This window comes from Gymnoscopelus braueri (assembly GCF_963280865.1).
Source record: "Gymnoscopelus braueri genome assembly, chromosome: 5".
NCBI lineage: Eukaryota > Metazoa > Chordata > Actinopteri > Myctophiformes > Myctophidae > Gymnoscopelus > Gymnoscopelus braueri.
Genome location: NC_137606.1, coordinates 23,539,168 through 23,565,105, shown reverse-complemented (window position 1 = coordinate 23,565,105; position 25,938 = coordinate 23,539,168). Strand labels below are relative to the sequence as shown.

At 39.7% G+C, this 25,938-nt stretch overlaps 1 protein-coding gene across 1 annotated transcript in view; it reads right to left on the bottom strand.

The window, feature by feature from the left end:
* The window catches only part of LOC308085817 (sodium- and chloride-dependent GABA transporter 2-like), a gene marked incomplete at both ends in the record, with an annotated part of 126,914 nt that overhangs the window by 8,939 nt on the left and 92,037 nt on the right, over window positions 1-25,938 (bottom strand). The window contains 8 exons of the mRNA XM_080429127.1: window positions 347-459; window positions 1,223-1,347; window positions 3,421-3,524; window positions 3,656-3,790; window positions 3,882-4,014; window positions 4,445-4,532; window positions 5,037-5,177; window positions 8,423-8,557. Coding sequence (XP_080285253.1) covers window positions 347-459; window positions 1,223-1,347; window positions 3,421-3,524; window positions 3,656-3,790; window positions 3,882-4,014; window positions 4,445-4,532; window positions 5,037-5,177; window positions 8,423-8,557 — 974 coding nt within the window. The remainder of the gene's footprint in view (window positions 1-346; window positions 460-1,222; window positions 1,348-3,420; window positions 3,525-3,655; window positions 3,791-3,881; window positions 4,015-4,444; window positions 4,533-5,036; window positions 5,178-8,422; window positions 8,558-25,938) is intronic.

The window sequence follows — 25,938 nt, the reverse complement described above, 5'->3', positions numbered from 1 at the left end:
CTCACCCTACCTTTAAAAGAAACTGGTCAAATTAATCTACCAGGCTATCAAGATATTCACTGTACACTGTACACTAGGTATATATATATATTATATACAATTATTGTTTTAAAGCAGAATAAAAGTGCAAGTGGGCCTATAGATTGCATGGGCTTATTAATGCTGCATCTTCTTCTAATTACTGACATACAACATAAAGGGATATTTCACAACAACAACAAAAGCCACTACCCCCAAACCACACCATTGAGCAGTTCTGATTTTATATAGTAAAGGTGTTTTCACAGCAACCACTACGAGCTAAATATATTTCAGTATCAAATGTAGTCTTCCATTTGTATATCACCTGTGAATCCAGACCCAAGAGAATGATCATGAAAAAGAAACAGACAGCCCATAGCTGAGGTAGGGGCATCATGGCTATTGCCTGAGGGTATGCAATGAAGGCCAGCCCTGGACCTGAAAACAGAAACATTACACTGTAGATCATTACCATCTGTCGTTGCACAATGTTATCCAACCATGAGCCGGTATATGAGTCTGAGCCACAGTCAAGGCCTGATGCAACAGGGCTGCCAGTGTCTCCTCAAATGTGAATTCTACCAAATCATCGCCGGCAGTGCCAATTCAGTGCACAGTGGCACTTGTACTGTGGTCAGCTGGCATATAACCCCCAACATAATCTAACCAACGCACAGAGAATACATCTTTCATGGGGTCCTAACCCTTGGAGGGGTGGTATATACCTTTTGAATTGGTATACCAATCGTAATTTACCATGTAATCACTTTATTCCGAACACTCCTCTCTGTTTGGAATGCATGCTCTTTCTTTTAAACATGTACGTGCTTAGTAGTGCTGTCAGAATTGGCTAAAAATGACCTATAAAATCTCAATAACATATTGTATGCAGTAAAACTTTAATTCAAATACTGCATAAGTCTATTTATGTCTCTGAATGTGTCGGCCACGGTTGGTGCTGAGAAGCGCTCACTCCTGCAGGATAAAATGAATGATTCATATTCTATAGCGTCATTAAGCATATACTGTAATGGTATAAGCCCACGTGTCCAGGGGACGGACTGAATTTATAAATATTGTCCATGTAACCGCAGGCAGCCAGTGTGTGTGGGATTATGCTTATGTCTGGAAGTCTGTATGACTTAGAATGGATTACATGTTTATATCATTTACGTAGACATTGTGACTTGCAGTAGGCTACCTGACTCTGCCACTTCATCAATGGGAACACCCTGCTCGTGAGCCATGAATCCCAGCACTGAGAAGACGGCAAATCCAGCTACTATGCTAGTGGCACTGTTTAGCAAACACAGATATAGGGAGTCTCTGCAAAACATAATACAAATCATAGTCTTTAGCTTCAGATTTGACCTCATAATAATTCAAAACAGCTGTGTTCTGAATATCTTACATTTAGTCATTAGCACAGTTTTTACAATAAGCTGGCCTAGTTATTATGGACCAGTATAGATACAGATATAGATTATGTGTTCACACTAGGCATGGGACGATATGAACATTTCATATCACGATAATGGTGGCCAAAATGATCGATAATGCAATTGTATGCAAATTAACTGAATACAATTTTTAAATGATTAATTACATTTTAAAACGGACTGGAGTCACTTGACCTGTCATTTTTTAACAAATATATTTATTGTCTCTGTCACTCAGGACAATTTGTAAACATCCAAAAGCCTTTCTTGACTGTCACATATCATTTGCTGAAATAAAAAATTTAAAAAACATTTGAAAGGTGTAAATAGGATGAATTGACCCAATAACATTACGTTTAGTAAACAGTGATGGTATTATTTATTTTATCATTCAGAAGTAATCAAAGATGATATCTCTACTTCTATTGCTATATATACAGTGGTGTAAAGTAACTAAGTACATTAACTCAAGTTGCCTACCGTACTTAAGTACACTTTTTGAGAATGTTTTACTTTACTGGGGTATTTCCCATTTCCAATACTTTTACTTCTACTCCACTACATCTCAGAGGCACATATTGTACTTTTACTTTAACTACAATTATTTGACAACTTTAGTTAGTTACTTTGCTGATTTAGATAATTATCACAAAACATACATGAACCACTTCAGCCCTATATACATTTTGGCTATTTGAAAATAGCAAAATCTACAAGCTCACAATGGGAGCTACCACTGGCTATATAAATATCAATCTGACAATGTAAAGTTGAAACGGAACGGGACGTGCAGCAATTGCTGCTATAAAATAATGACTGATTTATATTTGGTTGCGCGCCGTGTCACGCACCAAAAAGAGCCGATCTACAAGCTCACAAACACGTCAGATCATGAGTTTGTAGGTTGGCTATTTTTGCAGCACAACATAGGCGTTCAACTCGGCATAATATAAACGTATTTGTAGAGCAAAAATGTACGTCTCTGGCTCTCAAAAACGGTAGAAGGAAGGAGGGTATGTATTTTTTAAATCTTAAAGACAAGACCAAACATGAGTCTGAACAATGTAAGGTAAAACACTTTATTCAGATCGGCACCTCATCTTTCTGTTATTTTATTACTGAACCCATAGTATTTCCACACGTTGGATTTCACCCTTTTTTGGGGAGGATATAACTGCTGTGTTAATTCGAATCTTGATTAATGTGGAAAGCCTGGCTTATTTTTCGTGTTATCTTGAATTCCACACTGTAATATGGATGAGGCTTGACAACAAGTAGCCTGGGATCCTAACCTCACGTCACAAGGTTTCCACCACGGAGGAATCCGTTCGCGGGATTTCTTTTCTCACTTGTGAGAAGAAAAAGAAGTCAGCTGAATGGAGCGAATCCGTCTGGATTATAGGCTAGCTAGACAACAACTTATTATGTCTTTATTGACATTATGTTGAGCTGCTGATCTTTAGTTAACTAAGTCACGATATAAACGTGACTTAGTTTACTAAAGATCAGCAGCTCAACATAGTCAATAAAGCTACGGACAACTGCACAGCAAAAAAAGCTAGTACAAATGACAGCGAGGCGAGTGCACTGACTGCACTCGCTGCCTATTACATCTGACTGCACTCGCTGCCTATTACATTACACCCGCCTTCTCTGGAACTGTATCCGGTGCACTCCACACACACACATATGCATGCTCACAGCTGTTTCTTTTTCCTTTGATTCTCTCTAGGCCGGATATGCAACCTGACAAAGCAAATCGACACCAAAAAAAAGTTTTTATGTATTTGTTTAAGATAATTACAGTACCGCGCGATACAGTTATTGCATGTTTTTTATCGCGATACACGATAATATCGTATATCGTCCCATGCCTAGTTCACAGCCACCCATTGTTCTTATTGCTATGGATACTAAGTAACCAATGCAACTTCACATAATGCATTTTGAACAGACTCGCCTGTAGCAGTTGTTGTTGTACGTGTTGTAGCTCCCTAGAACAGTTAAGGTACCGAACCCTATACTGTAAGACTGGAAGATCTGGTTAACAGCTTCCATCCACACCTGTTCTGACAAAAGTAGCAATGAGAGATGCCTGCATAAAGCCATTCAGTTAACCTCTCATGGACTGAAATCAGCCTATAATGTATGAATTTATTGTATTAAGCTTAACATTGTAGATCATAATCTGCTACCTGTGGGTTGGTGAGATGTGAGGGTTCGGGAAGGAGGTAGTACACAATGCCTTGTAAACCCCCCGGTAGAGTGAGTCCACGGATCAGAAGAATCAATAACATTGCATAGGGGAAGGTAGCGGTGAAATATACCACCTGTAAATGATGGGTTGTTATACAAACATTTTAATAGTGAATACTACAATGGTAGAATGACTTTATCAGTATTACATTTGTGCACAAATACCTTTCCAGTTGACCTGACTCCTTTCCAAATACAAAAGTAGCAGATTATCCACATAGCAATGAGGCATAACACAATCTCCCATCTGATGCTGCCCACCTCTTCAATGCCTCCTGAGATAGCCAGCACTCGTCGCCTGGACAGAAAGACAGATTGTACAAAGAAGGGATGCATTTATTTTAGTGTCTGGCTGAAATGGATGATATGAAAGCCTCTACTGATACCAATAGTTTCCTATTAATACTTCCATCAATGTCAGTTTTACATGTATGATAACTGAATATTCACAGGAAGGCAATTTCACCACTTTAAAGTAATTTGTCAAAGTCACAAATGTATACTCTTCAACAATCCTCCACATGAAAGTGCATGTTGCATGTATTAGCATACAGTGTTAATTTCTAATAGAAGCATACGGTAAGTAAAAGTTACTCTTCTTATTTAGTAATGTTGCAAAAAAAAAATACAGCTCTTTATCACAGTGTGCAACCCTGGCCTGTAGTGCAAAGGATTTAGGGAGCAGGAACAAAATGCAAAGTATCTATAATCATCCCTTATAAACATACTCCCAGAATTCTGTGGCAGCAGAGGTGGTGTTGGTCTGGTTAGTCCATTTGTTGAAACCATTTTGTGATGAGAAGATTACACAATTATCTGATGGGGTAGAGAGAACATATTGAACTTGGTTATCATAACAATGATGATAATAGTATTAATAATCATTTCAATTATTGTATTCATAATGTACTTTTAATGAAAGTGAAATTCAATCATGTTTAAGAGGGTTTGAAGAGATTTGATTAATGTGTTAATCACAGACACTACAACATTTGAACAGTTTAATGGTTAAATCAATGTGTTATTTTATGTCAGTAATTACATTTTTCATTTAATTAGTGTGTAACCACTCTACTAATTATGACATGCTCACACAACACAAGACAATTACGGATCCTGAATTTTCCTTTTCTGGTTATAAAGCATGCAATTATTGAATATTTACATTATCAGCGTGGCATAGAATGGAAAGGGATGTATACTATCTGATCAGATAGGCTTTCAAGTGATATGTCAAATGTTATATGGGGCTATGCATAGCCTCAGTTTCTGTACAAAATTGAGGCTATGTTAGGTCAAATAACCTGTATGATGTTTTACCTGTGTTCCAGAGGTTGTTACAACTAGTCCAAGGGAGCTGGGAGTTGAAGGATGAGACGAGGTAGAACAACCCCCAGGCCAAAATAATAATATAAGACATACAGCTGTAGAAAAGAATCAGCTGCCCTGCATATCCTATACCTGTTGGGCAAAATGTAAATCATTTTGACTGGTCAGCTTTGCACATACAGTACACTAAATGGAGTTGGTAGGTAGGTCATAAGATATAACACAACTGAATTATACTAGTGGAAAATAAGACAGAATATTTACTTTATACACACACACACACACACACACACACACACACACACACACACACACACACACACACACACACACGCCTTATAAAAGATCTTCAGTGACACAATAGAGAACACTCTTATGGGTTCAGCATGTGACACACACTTGTTTAAATATTAATTTGTTGAAATGTACCAAAGAATGTCATCTTGGGTTCAGTTAGGCCACTACTGTGTTGTCAATGTTTACTTTGTACTCAAAACCAGGCGATAGCTCAGTTTTGGAGGAACATTAACATATCATTTTTACTAGTATTTATATTGTATTTAGAATTCAATTTACATTCACAATTCCATTTAGTTTAGTTTAACTATTAGTTCCAATCAGAGAAGGGAAGTAACGAAATACAAGTACTTTGTTGCTGTACTTAAGTAGTTTTTTTTGGTATCTGTACTTTAGTGAGTATTATTATTTTAAAGATGGAGTGCCATGATATTTTTCAACCCTAAAACCTGATCATAAGGTATTATTATTATGTAAGGATTTTTTTCAAAAAAAAAAAGTGTACAGTAAGTGTTAAAATGTTGTTTTTATGTAGACACACCCACCAGTGCATTAAGTATACCTGGTTCTCACCTTAGCACCTCCTCCACCACCTTAGCACCACCCACCTGTCCTAGTCCCTCCTCCTCCTCATGCCCACACCTGTTGTGTTATGATAATGAGGGGGAGGGTATGGGCTTTGTGATGTCACTAAAGCGCTGTTTCTCTATTGGCACATTTGACCCTCAAGGTTTCAGCCTCCAGGAAAAAACTCCAAATAGTCAGAGAAGACATAAAACACCATAAAAACACCACGCTTAATGAAGTTCTATCAACCTCATAGACACATGAAAAACAGAAAAAGTGCAAAAACATGGCACCACCTCTTTAACTGTCTACTTGTCCTCGTTACATTTTAACACAAGTATCTGTACTTTCTACTCCTTACATTTTCAAAACAGGCGTGTTACTTTATAGTTTTAGGGGTGACTAATCAATTTCAAGAGGCTCTTATTTTGAAATCATCCGTTTTTAGAGGAAGCAAGTTTCTGTTTAAACAAGCTGTTATGACAAGCTCAGTTTTCATGATGCTGCCGTTGACCGGTCTCAAAAATAAACAAGAACCCATGTGGATTAATCGCAGAATTTTGGCCATTCTCCTATGACTGTGACTTAAACATTGTACAGACTTTGGAAGTGCGTTAGTCTTGGATCAAGACATCGTTCATAGTCTCAAGGCTAGAAGTGCGTTAAACTCTTTGAACCTCAGCAGCATTACTCGAGTTAACATTACAACAATCAAACACATAGATAGACAAATCACTGAATTTTGTTACGAGACAAACTGAATCAGTCCGAAGTCTGATTAAAAACTCTGTTACACCAATTAAAGCACATAACATACGAGCGGCATAATGTCAGCCTCTGCATTGTAAAAACTGTGTGTGTGTGTGTGTGTGTGTGTGTGTGTGCGCGTTTACTTTGAAGTATGTTTGTATTGTATCTCACTTGCTGTGTTTGAATGAAGTACAGTACAGTTGTTAATGTCATCTCTGTGTTGATATGTGAGGATTTATATTAACCACTAGATGGCACCATCTACTAGGCTACATAAGCCACACCCCAAACAAACATTTGCACATCCTAGTATGTCCTGAGATATGTTGTATGCTGTTGCTGAGCTACTTGCTAGGTCTATATGATATTCAAAGAAGCCAAGTTTCTTCATTGAGAGATAGACACATTACAATCTATTGCTCTGTCTGTCTGTCTGTCTGTCTGTCTGTCTGTCTGTCTGTCTGTCTGTCTGTCTGTCTGTCTGTCTGTCTGTCTGTCTGTCTGTCTGTCTGTCTGTCTGTCTGTCTGTCTGTCTGTCTGTCTGCCTGCCTGCCTGCCTGCCTGTAGTATTGTAACAGGATAGGTGGAAACGAGGGACATCTGGGCACCTCGATGTAAAATTGGGTATTATGTTCAAAATGTAAAAAAAATACAATATTTGAAAAATGATCTTAAGTAAGGTATACATAATTAGAACATGCTTAAACATCCGAAATTAAGGTCTAATATTTCTACAATTGCTACAAATTGCTACAAAACCTGTATCAGGTCATATCAAGTGTATATTTGGGACATAAACAATAAGTTGAAGGACAAATTAAGTCTGATAATGCTGTACCGTGTATGTTCACATCATGTATACTTTACCTTACTTAAGACTATTTTTCAATATTATATATTTTTTACGTTTTGGACAAAATAGCCAATTTTCCATTGAGGTGCCCAGCTGTCCCTAGTGCCCACCTATCCTGTATCCTGTAGCGAATAGGATGGGGTAGGACTACACTACTGTATTTTAACATCAGTCATAATGGTGGTACTTGGATAGCCAAATACTTTCTGAGGTGGTACCCAGTCTAAAAGGGTTGAGAACCACTGCTGTATTAGATTTCAAGAGCTCTACTTGCATGATTCTTCACATCACAGGAAACCAATCCTGGGCCAGTTTTAAGACGAGTGTTTGGTGGGGATCTTTTAAGTTTAATAGGCTTCCAATTATATGACTGAGGTTCCAATTGGCTTTGCACAGAAACATCCGGTAAAATAATGTTTTACTTTTACTCTTCAAGTACATTTCAGAGCCTGTACTTTTTTTTTTTTTTTTAACTTTTACTTTAAACAAGTAACTGTACTTCTACTTAAGTAAAGCATGTGAGTACTTTTCCCATCTCTGGTTCCAATACTACTACTAATACTACTGAATATACATTCACACATGTATTTCAAGTTGTAACAATAACAATAACAACCAGTGAAAGGCTGTTAAAATATTTGCTATTGCTGTTTAGACTTTATAATTGACCAGCCCCTCTGGCATGAGACCAAGCAAAATTGTGCACGTCCTATTCCATTCTGTGAATCCAATAGGCTGATTAAAGGGTGAAGTGGGTTGTGACCTTGGGGATTTACTATAGCCAGTGTGACCTAAAGACAAAAATAACCTTTATGCCTTGACCACCACCAATGCAACCATCAAATCCCTTTTCATCTTGACTGTGGAAAACCACAGTAGATCTCAAATTGGTGATATTGTTATGAATTACCTTCTGCCAGTGGACACAACTTCCTCCAGCAAGTGACACTCCCCTCCTGGGTGAACTGGCCCATAGAGGTCTCCAGAAGGAACAGGGGTACACCACATATTGCCACAAATATCAGGTATGGCAACAGAAATGCACCTGAATTACACAAAGCATCACTACCTTGAATAAATCATGAAGGAAACATTTAAAAACTGTTGGCAAATGAGTTGTTCTCAACAGACTTACCTCCTCCATTTTTGTAGCAGAGGTATGGGAATCGCCACACATTGCTTAGGCCGACAATACCCCCTGCTACAGACAGGAAAAATTCCACTTTGCTGCCCCAATGTCCTCTTTCTTCAATCAATACCTCTTCTGCCCATTCAACTGTGCATCTTTTCAACATTTCCAGAGGCTTAGTTCTGGAGTCTTGGTTTATATCTTTCCTATATTCCTTCTCTTTGTCCAGGTTTTTCTCTCTGATTGTTGGTGTCTATCAGATCTACAGTGTGCCTTATAAACCCAAGATTGGGTGATTTATTGCAAAATAACAGGGAAAACGTCACAATCACAACACTAAACATGATGTGACACCAAACATGATAAGGACGACAAGGACTGACTGGGGAACAAGGCTAATTAAAACATGAGGGCTGATTACACATGAAACACCTGGGGAAGACATGAACATAGAACCATGAAAACTAGAACAAGAACACAACATAGAAATACAATACCTAGACAAGACAGGCAAAGTCTACAAGACTCTAAAAATGTGTAGCTTACACATTCTACACATCCAGTTTGTATCAACAAGATGTAGCATGGGTACATCTTTCAGAGGCCTACAGGGGGTTAATCTTAGTCTGGACTCAGTTTCAGCTGACAGCAATAAAGTTCAGTTTCCAGGGCAGAAAAATACCCCATTTCCAATGAACAATTTCAACAATGATGTTCTTCAACTTCTTTCAGACCAAGCCGAGAGAGAGACAAACACCCCCACTTTAAAACCGCTTTAAACAAGAACGTATGACATAGATGTCAAGTTGAACGGAGACATGGCAGTGGCTGGATGTCTGTGGGAGGCGTTTTTTTTAGGGCAGGTTATATTATGGCATGTGGTGGATTGTTGGTCTGTGTGATGTGTGTGTTTTCTGCCATGTAGTAGGCAGTATAGAGACCAGGATTACTGCATGTTTTTGTGAGGGTACCTACCCTAGGGAACACGGGGAGAACATGCAAACTCCACACAGAGAGGCCCTTTCACCAACCCCACCTAGGGTATGGGCACTGATGATGCAGAGGAGAGAACACGCCCCCAGTGCCCACAGCGTCCCCGGCGGGAATTCAAGGCGGCCAGGAACGTCCCCACTGTGGAGCAGATGCAGGAGCTTCGACGGCTGAGTGATGAAGCCCTACAGCTCAACGCGTCAGCCTTGTCTGCCATTGGCCGCACCATGGCGTTTATGGAGGCCATGAAGAGGGCAAGATGGCTGGACCACTCCTGCCTCCCTGAGACCGAGCCGGTCGGTATCATGGACCAGCCCATAAGTCAACACGGCCTGTTCGGTGATGCTGTCAACACCAGGACAGACGCTCGACGGGTGAGGCGCAGGCGCGATGGAGTTCCAAGGGCCCCCGTCCCCAACACAACACAACACCTGCCTCCACCATGCAGAGGTGCACCGAGACACCAGCACCCCTCGCCACCAGGCCACAGTGCCTAGTGTCGCCCAGGCCTGGACACGGCGGCCCCAGGGGGGGGGGGGGGGGCACGGCCTGGACACAGGGTAAGTAAGTAAGTAAGTACATTTTATTTATATAGCACCTCTCACAGAGAGAAACTCACAAAAGTGCTTTACATACAGAAAATAAAAACAACAACAAACAAAGGTAATTAAAAGCTGTACAATGTGTCTCTTAACAATAACAATAACAGACAAAGAGAAAACAAGATCATACAACATCAATAAACGCCTGCTCAAATAAAAGCGTTTTTAAGTTGTTTTTAAAAATGTCAACAGATGCAGCATCTCTCAGGGCTTGTGGGAGACCATTCCAAAGATTTGGGGCAACCGTTTGGAAGGCCCTGTCACCTTTGGTCTTTAAAAATGTTCTGGTAACCTTTAAGAGACCCTTATCAGCTGACCTTAGGGCTCTTTGCGGCTCATGGCGTGGGACCAGGTCGATAAGATATTGTGGAGCCTGACCATGTAGTGCTCTGTAGGTAATGACCAAAATCTTGAACTGGACCCTGAAATTGACAGGGAGCCAGTGTTAGGACGGGAGTGATATGGCACCTCCTGCTGGATCTGGTGAGTAATCTGGCTGCGGCATTTTGAATTAACTGAAGACGTTCCATGGCGGTTTTATTGAGGCAGGTGAAAAGTGAATTACAATAGTCTAAGCGGGATGATATGAATGCGTGAATGATCATTTCTAACTCCGGGTATGAAACAATGGATCTGAGCTTTGCGATGTTTCTGAGATGGAAGAAGCAGGTGCGGGTTATGGAACTGATGTGAGTGTTTAGCTGCATGGACTGGTTGAAATTGACACCTAGGTTTCTGAGATTTGGACGGACATTTTCTTTGAGGGGCCCGATACAGTCCACCACCTTTGGAATGAGGAATCAGGTGCCACAATGAGCACCTCTGTTTTTGCCTCATTTAGGGATAAAAAATTGTCAGACATCCAGGCCTTTATGGCTGACAGGCATTCATGTAAAATGTTGAAATTAAAATCAGCTGGGCTCTTTGGGTTAACACTTGCATGACTAAGCTATCAATATGACCGATTTTGAGAATTTAAAGTGGATTATCTTCTCTCATGAAGCTCTGAGAAAGTTCCCCTTTCATGACTTTTCCTAAATATATGTTTCAAATCATCTCCGTTTTTTTTTTCTTCTGAAACGTATTATAAATATGAAATATATACCATATATACCATCCCAAACGTTATATTTCGGCTAAATTGACCGCTCTCCCTCTCTCTCCCCCAGGGAAGAGCAGTTCACACCTCTAGACCCCCCGCAGAGCGGCCCGTAGACGAGCTGCAGCAGCGAGTCTATGCGAGTCGATGTTGCCATGTCTGCTTATTATAAGCGACTTTGGGCTTGTTTTTCGCGTCTTTCTATTATTATTAATATTATAATTATATATATAATTACATTATAATGGTAATACTTTTCTACTCCACTACAGCTCAGAGGCAAATCTTGTACTTTTACTTCACTACAACTATTTGAAAACTTTAGTTACTAGTTACTTTGCAGATATAAATATCTTTTCATACTTGTTTAGATTAGAGCTTCATGCATTTTTATTAGGTATATATTTATATAGAAAGGTCTAACCAGGGACTGGTGTTGCAAATTAGCCTCGGCTATTACCCCAGCATTCATGCCTAACTGTTTTCTCAGGGCACAACGACGCATGCAGTAACATTTTCATAGACCTAACTTATTTCTCTCGCAAAATGTGGCGACCCATTTTACTTTCCCTTTCACTGCAAAGCGGTGGAAAAAGATAGGATCTACAAGCATACAGCTTGTCACGCAGCAACTGTTTTATGCTTGAAGATCAGATATTTTGCGCAGGATTGAGCACATTTGTGGAACATAGCATTGTGTTCACTTGTTGCACGGGAGGAGGAGAGGAGACGCGTTTGTCAGCGACGTGGACAGCTGATAGAATGAGAGCTTTACGCTCAGACAATAATGTGAATATTATTATTATGAATAATAATAATATAGGTTTGTCACTGGGTTGTTTACAAGTTACTATAGTTCGCTTGCTGCTACTAAATCGAAAGCAGCATTACATCACGGTCATATTATGACAGTCATGACGAAACTTCAACCTGTTTTTTGCACTTTCTCCATTTACAGCCCCCGTACATCTACATAAACGTTCGGATTTCAAATATAAAGTTTTTATTCCGTGGCCACGGATGTTACAATTTACTTCGGGTGGGTATAAGTACCCGTAACTTCTGTATTGTTCAATGAAAAGCATTTTAATCCGATTGGCGGTCATTTTCTCATAGAGTTATAGTGTATCAGAGTGCAATTACACCTCCCAACCGATAGGGTCACTTAGTTGAAAGCATGGAAAAAATACGGAGAAAATGGCCACCGATCGGATTTAAATGTTTTTTATTGGACAATACGGAGAATATGGGTACTTATGGGTTACCCGAATAGAATTGTAACATCCCTGGCCATGAGGTAAGCACTTTATATTTGAAATCTGAACGTTTGTGTAGATGTATGGGGTGTAAATGGAGAAAGTGCAAACCTTTTGTTAACTTATAACTCGATCTCTTTGTGGTGAACGCTTGTGTTCAAGCATTGTGTTTTGTTCTCCACATCGATGTAGCGAAAATGTGTCCATATCACCTCTTCTCTTTCTCCCGAGCCCCGTGCAAAGCATTTTACCGTTTTATTTTGTAAAGTTTCGCTCTGAAATCTGAATCCTCCTGCCATTCATTTGACGGTGTGACTCTGTGTGTGTGTGTGTGTGCGTGCGCATGATGACATATAGGAGACAGATAGAAATACACACTAGCCTACTGCCTACACTTTCATAGACCTGCCTGCTTATTTCTCTCTCAAAATTTGGCAACCCATGTTCAACTCTCATCTTTTTAGAAGACAATGGAACCCCCCACTGTTTGGGGGAGAAAGTGTGAACTAGTCTGGAGAACAGAGGGAGACAGTGGCCAATAGGATAGCCTGATTTGGGGATCAAAATGATCTTTTTTCAGGCTTGGTGGAGGAGTATGAAACCTCAGTCATGCGAGTGTTAAAAGAATAATAAAGTTGGATATCATCTGCATAAAAATGATAAGATATTCCTTTAAAAGTGCTGATAAGGTGTCCTAGTGGTATCATATAAAGAGCGAACAGTGTTGGTCCAAGGACAGAGCCCTGAGGGACCCCGTAGGATAGGGGGGCAGATGCTGACACATGTGTGCCGACAGCAACATTAAAACTCCTACCCATGAGGTAGGAGGAGAACCATTTTAGGGCTCTCCCTGTGATCCCCACCTGTTTATTAAGTCTATTAATTAAAATCAAGTGATCAAGCGTGTCGAAGGCAGCACTCATATCAAGTAAAACCAGGATTGAACATTTTCCAACGTCAGATGACATCATTAAATCACTTGAGACTCGTAAAAGGGCTGTCTCAGTTGAGTGCATCTGTCTAAAACCTGACTGAAACTTGTCTAAAATGCTGTGGTTATTTAAAACTGTTAAAAGTTGGGTGGCAACAATTTTCTCTAAAATCTTAAATTAAAAGGGAGAAATAAAAGGGAGCTTTGAAATTGGCCGGTAACTGTTGTGGGATTCAGGATCCAATCCAGGCTTTTTTAAAAGTGGATGGACAGTAGCTGCTTTAAAATAGGAGGGGACAATACCAGAGGACAGAGAGAGGTTGATGATGTGGAGTAGAGATGGGCCTATGGAGCTAAAAACATCTTTTAAAATAGTAGTTGGGATAATGTCAAGTGGACTGGAGGAGGTTTTCATGCTACTGACTAGCTCTGTAGGAAACAGGTGCAAAAGAGTCTAGGATAGACTGGTGATTTGGAGGAGCAGAAATGGAGGGGATAATGCCTGTTCTGATAGTTTCAACCTTGTTGATAAAAAATGAGAGGAAGTTATTGCAGTCGGTGACGGAAAAAACAGGGGGGTCAGGTGAAGGTGGACAGACAATGTTATTTATGGTATCAAAAAGTACTTTAGGATTTCGTCTACTAGAAGATATTAACTTGGCAAAATAGGCAGCTCTTGCTGCTTTGACCATGGAGTTAAAATTAGGGTACTGCTTCTGGTAGGCCGCTGATCGAGCGGCCCAGGCTAGTTTCGTAGGCGACCCAGCTTAACAACAGCACGCAGCGCGGGTTCGAGCCCCGACCCTGATGACTACCATAATGGCCTCCGTATGAGCGGAGGAGCGGCGATAGACGACGCCGCCTCCTGCTATCCGTCCCACTTTCGGGGCGCCGTTTTTCGAACGGGGTGCACACGTTCGGTGAGACACGCAGGCTATACAGCACTGCAGGGAGTCGCACCCTGGATCCAGCAGACGCTAGAAGTACTAACTACCAGTGCTTGTTTGCTTTGTGACACCACCGTGTCTTTCTTGCATGTGAATACAGAAAATATTAAAAAAGGGCTGAATAGCCGGTGTAAAAACACTAATCGGCCTGTTATAGCACCACCATGAGGGTGATTTGAAAAATGTGATTTGATCCCGATCCTTAAGGGGGTTCTAGGGGGTCTCCAGAAAAATCTGTTGATATAGCATCAAAATCAGCAAGCCACTATAAACCCTATTGATTGATTGATTGATTGATTGAATATTTTATTAGGCAAAAATGTAAAACAACACAGTTACATTTAAAATACTTTGTCTAAAAGGTCCGTTCATAAAAGTCCTTGCGGTCTTGTTTCCAATGAGGTCCTTGATATTCAATTCATAGACATATAAAGTGGCACCACAGTTAAAATATCATTTAAAAAAAAAAACAGGTAAAAGATAACATTATGTACATACAAAAAAAGAAAAAAAGGGGGGAAATAAAAGACTATGGACAAGAACGGGGGGGGGGGGGGGGGGTCACCTGTCTAACGGGAAAATAGTACTACCTCCTTTCTTGGCCTCCTGAAAGGTGAATTTTCAGGGCTGTTTTAAAAGAGCCCAGCGAACTGCACTTTTTGAGGGATGGGGTTAGACTATTCCAAACCTGGGTGGCAGTGCTGTAGAAGGAGAATTTGCCCATGTTTGTTTTTGTGGGTGGGTGGTACCAGATCGTTGTTAACGCTCCCTCTAGTTTTGTGACTGTGGGTGTCGCTAACTTTTTGGAGGTATTTACTCAGATATGCGGGAATAGGGGGCATATCGGACAAATTTACATTTTTCAATTTTGAAGACCAATCCCATTTTTGGTTGTTTAACCCAGTCTTCTACCCTGAGCCAGCCTAGGCTGGCAAAATGGGTGGGTGAAAGGTGGGTCATGGGCCCCAGACCGAGGAGTAGTCGAATCAGTTTGTTTTGGGAGGTTTGAAGCTTAGTCTTCAGTGACACTGAGGTGTCGGAGTACCAAGAGGTGCAAGCATATTGAAGCATCAGCTATTGATATGCATTAGACCACTATTATTATAATTCAAAAATTGCAGATCTACAAGCTCACAATATTATAATATAATATTATTTATATTAGTTTTCTTAAAAATAATAAAAATAGGAACTACAAGCATGTAGATCTATATAATTTCACATTTATACATATTAGGTTATGATTAAATATGACACATGTCTAACAACGTTTTGTTGTTGTTAAGAACACAGACTATTTAAGACTATGACATTTACAAACTCCATTAAATTCCGGTAAACAGGTCTAGACATAATCAGCTTCAGATCAGCAAAACACGTTAAAAACTCTAATGACTATCAAACGAGTACATTTGGGGTTCTTACAAATGCCTTGCTGACAATAATTAATTGATGAGTCTCCTATGATGCTCTGTCAAATATTAAATAAATAAAAGAGAATATAGGTAAAGCTAGCAGCTTCCCAGATCAACAGAAAACATTAAGAACTGTCCTGAATATCAAATATGGGGAGAGAGATGAAGCAGGAACCCCCACTACATATTGTACAAAATTGTGTTGCAGATTAAACTTTTTAATAGATTTCATAGATAGCTTCATGGACTTGACAGCACTATCATCAGTGTTGGATTCATGTTAATGTGCATTTTCAGACAGTTAACCACTTAAATCATCAATACTCAGATTGTACACGTGTACTTAATCTGCTTTTTTCCTCTCTACACCAAACCTCTTTACCAAAAATAGCCGATCTACAAGCTCACAACGTGAGCTTGTAGATCGGCTATTTTTGGCTAATGTTCCCCTCAGAAAAGGAATTCTAGGATTCAAGTGGTTAATGTAAAAATCACACAAACATTGGCGGCCCCCCTGTAGTAACTCTGAGGACCCCCTGTTGAAGACCCCTGCCCTCCTGTAATACAGGGGAAGCTAAGTTGCCAATGAAGGAGATGACTAAAAACAACAACAACAGTACATTGTTTTTACATCAAATGTAGCCATACAAATCTTAATGAAATATAAAATCTAGTCTTTCACAGGATCTAATGAGCATATATAGTGATCAGTGAATAGGTTATTCATGCCCCACTCAGCCTGTAAACCCATGATGATGCTAACGTGCTAGCATGGTTCTTCCTTGAGCTGCTACATAATTAGCCCCTACGGAACCTCTCCCTCCGCTGTATAGCTCCGAGATGAGGTTCCTCGTTATTTCCTGCCGTTTGCGGTCGACATTGTCGCACATTTTCCACTTTACATGTTTCTTACCCCTTGATAGAGTCATTTAATCTCTTATCTTATCTTAATTATCATAATGTGTCTAGGGTCCTTAACCTGGTTAAAATGTCCTATTAATAATGCCATATGGGCCTGTACCTCAGTCATGTTAAAAGTACTCTGTACTCTCTACTAGCAGTCTCTGTGTCTGCAAGCCAAGGTCAAAGACATGCTACAGGCTTTCTGTGACAATCTATGTTGTGAGAACACCATATCGGTGTTCTTTTCTCTACAGCTGTCTCCCTTTAGTGTCACCCAAATCATCATCTGACCAGTGACAGGTCAGAGCAGTCAGATGTCAAACGTGTTTGACCCAGACATGGGGACGCTGTTGTCCAGAGATAAACTGTCACCACCATCATCATCTCCCATCATAATCTACCATCATCTACCATCATCAGACGACGACGTAACCATCGCTCTCATCCAATCCGAGAAGTCCACCTTCACACGGAACCTCATCGATGTCACATCCTATGATGTCATATGTTTATGTTACTGGACAATGTTAAAAGCTCGTGCTTGCTCTGTTACACTGCGGAGAGACGGACGGCCGATGTTGCGGACCTGTGATATACTGTAAACCTTCTATTGTCTCTCTGATCTGAATACAAACATGTTTCCTTATACCCTTCGCTGCCTGTCTGAGTCTGGTTTTTCCTTATTGTCTCCGTGCTACAAGTATCTGTACTTTGTGTGGGTCATAAGGTGAAATTCAACTCCAACAATTGGTCCATATCGAGCCAGGATATGTTTGAAATATGGTGTACGGGGGGGAACTGCTATTGTCAGACTCTCTTCCCCGGCAGACCAGGTTTTAATACGTATCAAACGAACCAGCCTTGGGTGTAACGACTTATCACTTCTATTCAGATGAAGGTTAACTTTGAACAGTATCACAATTTATTTTTGTTTTGGACCTGGACGCGATCGCTGGACCTTTGGACTGGACCCTCGACATGTCTCAAATTCCACATGGTCCAGCCATCGGGGTCGGGATCCCTGAACCAACATCAGATTTGATGAGTATATATTTTTATTTTTATTGTACCATGGTCCAGTGATTGGGACCTCCATGTAACTTATCCCTGCCTTGATCTGATGAGTATACCTTTTTCTTTATTGTCTTTACCGAACCATTTGTCTCATAATTATCAGCCTGTTTGTAAATGACTGTTTAACAAAGCTCCGCCAGGGAGCCTGTCAAGTAAAAATGTTTTATCACCTTATATTCCTGGGAGGACATTCCTGAATGTCTCATAAATTCTCTTATCTAGTGGTCAATTATTTAGCTCGTTATTCCTTTTTCCGTTTCTAAGTTTCAGAGTGTAGTGCAAACACCCTAATCTATTTTTATCTACTACTCCTCCACGGTTTTCAGACTGTATTTTTTCGGTGCGATTTCTTTATGACTCAGGCAGACTCAGGCAGAACCCAGCAGACTCAGGCAGAACCCAGATTATGTACTTTAGACTCAGGCAGAACCCAGATTCTGTACTTTATTCCTGTTGTAATCTGTACCGAATAATATCTATATCTTTATTTTATCTGCCTCTCTTTCTCTCACCACCTCCGGCCGGGGTGGTGCGGGGGGGGAGCGTATATATATTTTTTACCTTTGACCGGTTTTATTTTGACCACTGTAGTTAAATCATCCATCCATTTAATATATTAAACTTTGACAATAACTTTTAAATCCCTTATCCAATATACAGCCTCTCACTTCTCCCGTGTCTTATCTGTTTACATTCTCTTGTTCAGAGCTGGTATCATAACAAGGCTATGCCCACAGAAGAATACAGTCACACTATAATGTTATACTATGAAGGCTTGTTTTAAAAGTTTAAAATATATATCCTTTGCTTAAACCTTCTGTTCTAAATCCATTGAACCATCAATATATTTTTGAATATAATTTAAACTAGTAAGAAATACTGAACCCAGTCAGTATAAAATCTTTTTAATTCCAAAATTAGTTTGTTACTGAAAGATAACTATGTTCGGTATGTTTGTATGTCTGTGTATGTATTAATGAACGATTTCTCTCTATCTCTCTCTCTCTCTCTCTCTCTATGGGTCCGCCAGCTGTCGTCTACAGTGTGTGTGTCCGAGCGAGCGAGGGAGCTAAGGAATGAAAGTCTATCTGTTTATCTTTGTCTCCCTTCTGCTATCTATGTATGAGTGATATGCAGGCATGCGTGAATGAATGCGTGTGTCTGTCTCGCTAGTTCTAACCATTTTAGTCAAAATTTCAGTCATTCTCCAGTCAGTTAGAACAAAGTCACTCTGGTCTCTTAAAACTCAATTTCCCATAATTCCTTCTGGGCTACTTAGACTCCATTTCCCATAATTCCTTCAGCAGGAAGTGTTAGTGGTATGTTAGACACGGTTCCATGGCAACCTAATCCTGTAGAGTCTCTATTGAATTCCATTTAAAACATAGATCCGTTAAATTAACCCACAATAAGATTCAATTTGTTCTATATCAATATTGGGAAACATTAACTATAATATTAAGTTTATTATAAAGTCATTTTTGATTTATTTTAAAAAGTTTTGAAAATATTTTATCATTTTAACTTAAGATTTTTTTGTAAGCTTGCAGATTTGCTATTTTTCTGTACTTATCTAATTTCAATATACTCTTCAGAACAAAGATGTTTATTCCTTATTTTTCATTGTTATATTTCATTTTTTTAAGTTTTAATTATAACTTTTTAATTTTAAATTAATTTAATTTTTTTTTTTTTTTTTCAACCCCTTTCTCATCAACAAATTATCTGACACACACTATATTATAGATATATGGGTGTCAAATAGAGGGGAGTTTGATGAATATATGATTTAAATATGATTTAATGTTTAAATGCTGTGTTTTGTGTTTGTTTCATTTTAGAACGAAAATGTAAGCCACCCCATTAATCCAATTCCTGGACAACACTGGTCACAATACCTGCTAATTGTACATACAATTGTACATACAGGGCTAAACTTTAATTTTATATCTGGTTCTAACCCTGTTTTAAACTGTGTTTCATAATACAGTCAACTGTAGGCTACTGTCATGCCGAACAGTAAATTTGATTTCCATTCATCCTACAGATTTCAACTTGTGTCTTGGATAGACAGATGTTTGATGCCACATGCCTACATGCAATCAGGTAGTATTTCTTGAGTTTTAAGACGATATCACGTAAGTTTTTTCCCAAAATAAAGTGTAAAGTGATGTACAAATTTACATAGTACAGAAGTATCCCGTTCCATTTTAAATACTTGTATCTTGATAAGAGCACAAGGACTGCAGCTCCACAACGAGGAAGGTAACTTTTCTATTTCTGAACGTGTACAGAAACAATCAATGACCCGAGACGTAGGTCTCTTGTCAGATTTCAATATGAAAACTTGCAGACTGGTGAGTTGTCCCTCCCTACAATCTCTCTGCTGCCATGCCGTTAAACTGTGCTAAAATTGTCTGTCTTAGTTAAACAAAACATGTTGAAAAGATTTGTTTGGGACGGTGACATTAGCTGAGATTTTTTTTGAATTATAATAAAGTTATTTGCAAAGGTGCAAAGGGAAAACTTGGAACACGTGTGGAGTGTCTTGGGAATTCATGAACTAACCCTGTTTTGCTTCCTATTTGAATAAATTAATAAATTATACAGTCCTTTTGAAGAAGTATAAATGTGTATGTTATCTAACACCATTTATTTTTTGGCCTTAAGTCATTTAAATCTTTGCCTGTCTGTGATTTGGTTTTGAATAATGTCACAAGGTACAATCAGCTTGACCTTTGACCCTATCCAAATCATGATAAGATGTAGGCTTGATAGAGTCATTTAATCTCTTATCTTATCTTAATTATCATAATGTGTCTAGGGTCCTTAACCTGGTTAAAATGTCCTATTAATAATGCCATATGGGCCTGTACCTCAGTCATGTTAAAAGTACTCTGTACTCTCTACTAGCAGTCTCTGTGTCTGCAAGCCAAGGTCAAAGACATGCTACAGGCTTTCTGTGACAATCTATGTTGTGAGAACACCATATCGGTGTTCTTTTCTCTACAGCTGTCTCCCTTTAGTGCCACCCAAATCATCATCTGACCAGTGACAGGTCAGAGCAGTCAGATGTCAAACGTGTTTGACCCAGACATGGGGACGCTGTTGTCCAGAGATAAACTGTCACCACCATCATCATCTCCCATCATAATCTACCATCATCTACCATCATCAGACGACGACGTAACCATCGCTCTCATCCAATCCGAGAAGTCCACCTTCACACGGAACCTCATCGATGTCACATCCTATGATGTCATATGTTTATGTTACTGGACAATGTTAAAAGCTCGTGCTTGCTCTGTTACACTGCGGAGAGACGGACGGCCGATGTTGCGGACCTGTGATATACTGTAAACCTTCTATTGTCTCTCTGATCTGAATACAAACATGTTTCCTTATACCCTTCGCTGCCTGTCTGAGTCTGGTTTTTCCTTATTGTCTCCGTGCTACAAGTATCTGTACTTTGTGTGGGTCATAAGGTGAAATTCAACTCCAACACCCCTTTCTGCACATCGTATCCAAAAAGTAAAGCATTTCCGGCACTCTCTCAGATGTTTTAAGTTCTAGCGCACCATAAAAGCTATCCAACGAGTTGAAGAAAGTATTTAATTTGCCTCGGTTTTCATCCGGTTACATGTTTTTAAGACATTGCGCAAGAGTTGCGCCCGTAGAGATAACATTACTGATTCGCCTACTGGTCAAATGTTGAATTGCATCTTCTAATGCAAAATATTATGGAACGGGATGAAGACCGAGGCAAATTAAAGTGGAAAATGTGCGACAATGTCCACCGCAAACGGAAGGAAATAACGAGGAACCTCATCTTGGAGCTATACAGCGGAGGGAGAGGTTCTGTCGGAGCTACTACATACATAATAAATAAGCTAAATATATTTAAAATAATATGAAATTTATCTGGTATTATATGGTCTAATTGGAGCATAATAGTGATCAGTGATTATGTTATTCATGCCTCACTCAGCCTGTAAACCCCTGTTAATATGACGTTAGCATGGTGGTCCTGCAACTAATAAACTAAGCTAAATGTATTATAGGCACTTTTTTCCTCAGGCAGTGAGAGTAAATGTAAAAAATCCAGGCCAAATGTCATAAAAAAATAGGCCTAATATATAAACATAAAATCGAGCTGTTATTTGGGCCTAAACAGCACCATCATTATTTGGTTGCTGAGCCCTATAATTAATTAAATTGCGATAAATCACACACTGTCCACTCCATGTAAACAATAAGACCCCATCACCTCCCAGGCCGATGGCGAGAAAATTGTAGCGACCAGGCGATCCAAGCAATCCCGACCGATCCCCGTCGGGGAGCGAGCCAACCACGGGAGCCCGCCTACAACCCCGTTGTAGCACAAAGCCCTCCTGTAGGACTGTCTTCTGCGAGCGAGATGAAGTATTGGACCTACAAACCTGGACATAAGAAGTAGAGGACTATTATGAATGGGTGAAATATGAACATGATTACATGCAAAAATTAGTCTGGCATGCAATCAGGGTTGGCTATAATGATCTGAGAATGTAGCTGTTAAAGGCTAGATCTATATGCTGTATGAGGATGGCATAACAGCCAGGAAATGCTTAACTTATACATAGTGAAGGCTGTAAAGTGCGTACTGTGTGTATGCAAATAAGTTGTGAACATTTTTGAAAGGTCAGTAAACAATAACACTGTGAATGAAAAATTTGATGCCTAGATTGCCTATTTTTATGAATGTCCGTTAAGCCCATATGGGCTTTCTGGACACCAGGAAAGATGCATGACACTTTAACCACTTTAACCCTGTGGTGTCCTGGTTTGGGGGAGGTCATTATTGGCATTATTAAGGTTTCGAGGCCTATCAGGCTCGAAGCCTTATTGAAACCCTTGCCGTTCTTCTTCCGCCGTTTTTTCAGTTCTGGCCGAACCTTGTGGTCGTTTTTTACGAAACTCAGCAATATGGTAGAGGGCTATGCCAAACGGCTAAGAAACGAAACTCACAACTATCGGCCAAAGGGTGGCGCTATTTCACTCAATTGACTTTGAACAGGTACAACTCATGCCCTGTTTGACCTACAGCCATGAAACTTCGATACACACATGCGTCTCCTCATGCCTAACAACTTCCATACTCTGACTTTTGACCTCTGACCTTTAGATTTCCCACCATTTTGAATTATATGAAAAACAGTAAAAATCTATCTCCTCCTGGGATCTTTGAGCAATCTGCATGAAACTTTTTACACATGAACTTTGGACCAATATCTAAAATCTCACTTCATGAAAAGTTTGTAAGTTAAAAAATTTAGCTTTTAAGAGCCAATGAATATTGCAGTTTTATGAAAATTATTCGTCTGCCCCTAACACATACATGCAGACTCACATTTGTTTGAAACTTTGCAATAATGTAGAGGGTCATTCCAAGTATCACTGAAACCAATCTTACTCCAATTGGTCAAAGGGGGGCGCTATAGCAATTTTTTGAACATGCAAACTTTAAACAGGCAAAAGTCATGCCTCGTTTGGCCGACAGCCGTGAAACTTGCTTACACATGTGCCTTGACTCATGAGGAACACATCTATCACTTTGACCAGTGAGCTCCGCCCTCAGATTTTATGCCATTTTGAACAGTTTGAAAAACATTTAAACCAAGGATTTCTGAGCAATTTGCGTGAAACTATGTCAAATGTGTGATCACCTTTTTCACAGGTTCAGGTCTGTTGGTCAAATAGCTTGATCGCTTAATCATCTGCCTTGAAACCACAGGGTCGCCGGTTCATGTAGACATTATAATTGCATTGCACACAACATGACTGCATCAATGAATACATGTGCAATTGTTAAAGATAGCGTGAAATGCTTATTTGAAAGTAGTTATTTTCAATGTATGATGTACTTCATTCGCCCTTTTGTTTTGTTTTGTTGGATTCTCCTTTTTCACTGTCTGAGGCTGTGTATTGAATAGCTCAATCAATAAAGAATAGCCTCATGTTTCAAAGGTCCCCGGTTCAAATCCCACTTATTACAGTTTACATTTAAATTGCATTGTACAAAACATGACCCTGTTAATTTAGACATGTGCATTTTTTTTAAAATAACATGAAATGCTTTTTTGAGAGTAGTTGTTTTTTATGTATGACATACTTTCTTGTGAAAATAGCCGATCTACAATCTCACAACTTTTCAGATAGCAACGCGTTGTGAGCTTGTAGATCGACTATTTTTACTAGTTTCCATTCCGAGGAGACAAAAAAAAAACTTTATTGGTAAATGTTTTGTGAACCAGTGATCTAGAGTAGTTAGCGAAACAGAGGCTTGGTTCATAACGGACGGAAAAACCTATAGTTATCAACAGACACCATCAGGGAGGCCATATCTCTAGCGGTGCCGGGAGAGGGATAGTCTGGTTACCTAACGTGCAATCACGCTTCAGCATTTCCTAATTCCCCCATAAGATGGGAAAGCTACACTCTCATTGACTGCTGTTTTCAAATCACACCTCCTCATTTCCATTTAATGGAAATGCTCGATTCTAATTAGCTGGGGAAAAGATGGAGTCGGAGATAAAGAATTTGAAGACACCTGATTCGTTTTTCTGCAACCAACCAGCAAGCGTTCCTTCCAGCTTCTCTCATCTTTTTTTATCAAGCACAGGTGTGTTGATTAGGCTGCAGCTGAACTTATGGTGAACTCTGCTTGCAAGTTGCTATGACATCAAAGGGGCTCCAATTGAGCTGAAACCTTGCCCTTTTCCAGTAAAGCAGAGTTTAATAGCAATTATTCCATTCATGTCTTTGTATGCTTGAAAAGAAGATGTGTATATTTTGCAATAAATCTGCACTTTATTTCTACAGCTGTACTTTTGACTTGTTTCTGTAAAAATAGCAGTCAGGCAAATATATTTGCTTGTGTGTGTGTGTGTGTGTGTGTGTGTGTGTGTGTGTGTGTGTGTGTGTGTGTGTGTGTGTGTGTGTGTGTGTGTGTGTGTGTGTGTGTGCTACACGCTGCATACAACTCAGTCCATAATTATAATATGGTGTATGTTTATATGTATATATATATATATATATATATATATGCATACACTATATTATAATTATGGACTTAGTGAGTTATACACACACACACACACACACACACACACACACACACACACACACACACACACACACAGTAGCACAGTAGCACAAGACTGTATAATCTATGTCACACACTTAATATAATGATCAGTCCATAATATGTTCATCATACGATTAAAATATCACTACAGTAAAGTATTTAACAATACAAAATATAACTACTTGGCTGTATGGCAATCTCAACAAGACACTGACCTCTTTGTGTCACTAATTAAATGATATTTGAAAGATTCATATCACTTGGTAAGACTTTGGGTGGGTTAGAGAGATGTTCCGGTCAGGAATCAAACTGGTGACCTTTCGATCCACAGCTCCCCCTTCCTCCTCCCCCCTCCTTCCCCTTTTTTCCGCCTCTTCTTCCCCCCCTCACCCAGGCTATTGTTCCCCAGCTTTAGCGGAATGAGAAGAGAGGCAGCCTGTGAGTCCATAGGTCGCTAGTTCGATCCCTGTCCCCAACAAGGTGTTGATGTGATCATCATTTGGAATTCTTATTTTTACAAATAGTGTTTCTTGAGGTTAGGTCGTTGTTTTACTGAGGTTAAGGTGCGTGAGGGTGGGAGGGTGGGAGGGTGGGAAAAGAGTCATCTAGTCAGCAACCTTCCCTCTATTCCCATGGATTGGATCCACCCCTCTCACCTGCTCTCACTCATCACCAATTACACATGTCACAACTCATTAGTGGCCTGGTGGCTTTTTCTTTGAAATAATGTGTAGTTTTTTTAATATTTAACTTTAAGCGCTTTAAGAGTCAGCTAGTCAGCAACCTTCCCCCTATTCCCATGGATTGGATCCACCCCTCTCACCTGCTCTCACTCATCACCAATCACACCTGTCACAACTCATTAGTGGCCTGGTGGCTTTTTCTTTGAAATAATGTGTAGTTTTCTAAATATTTAACTTTAAGCGCCCAATGCCACGTTATTGGCCATGGCCA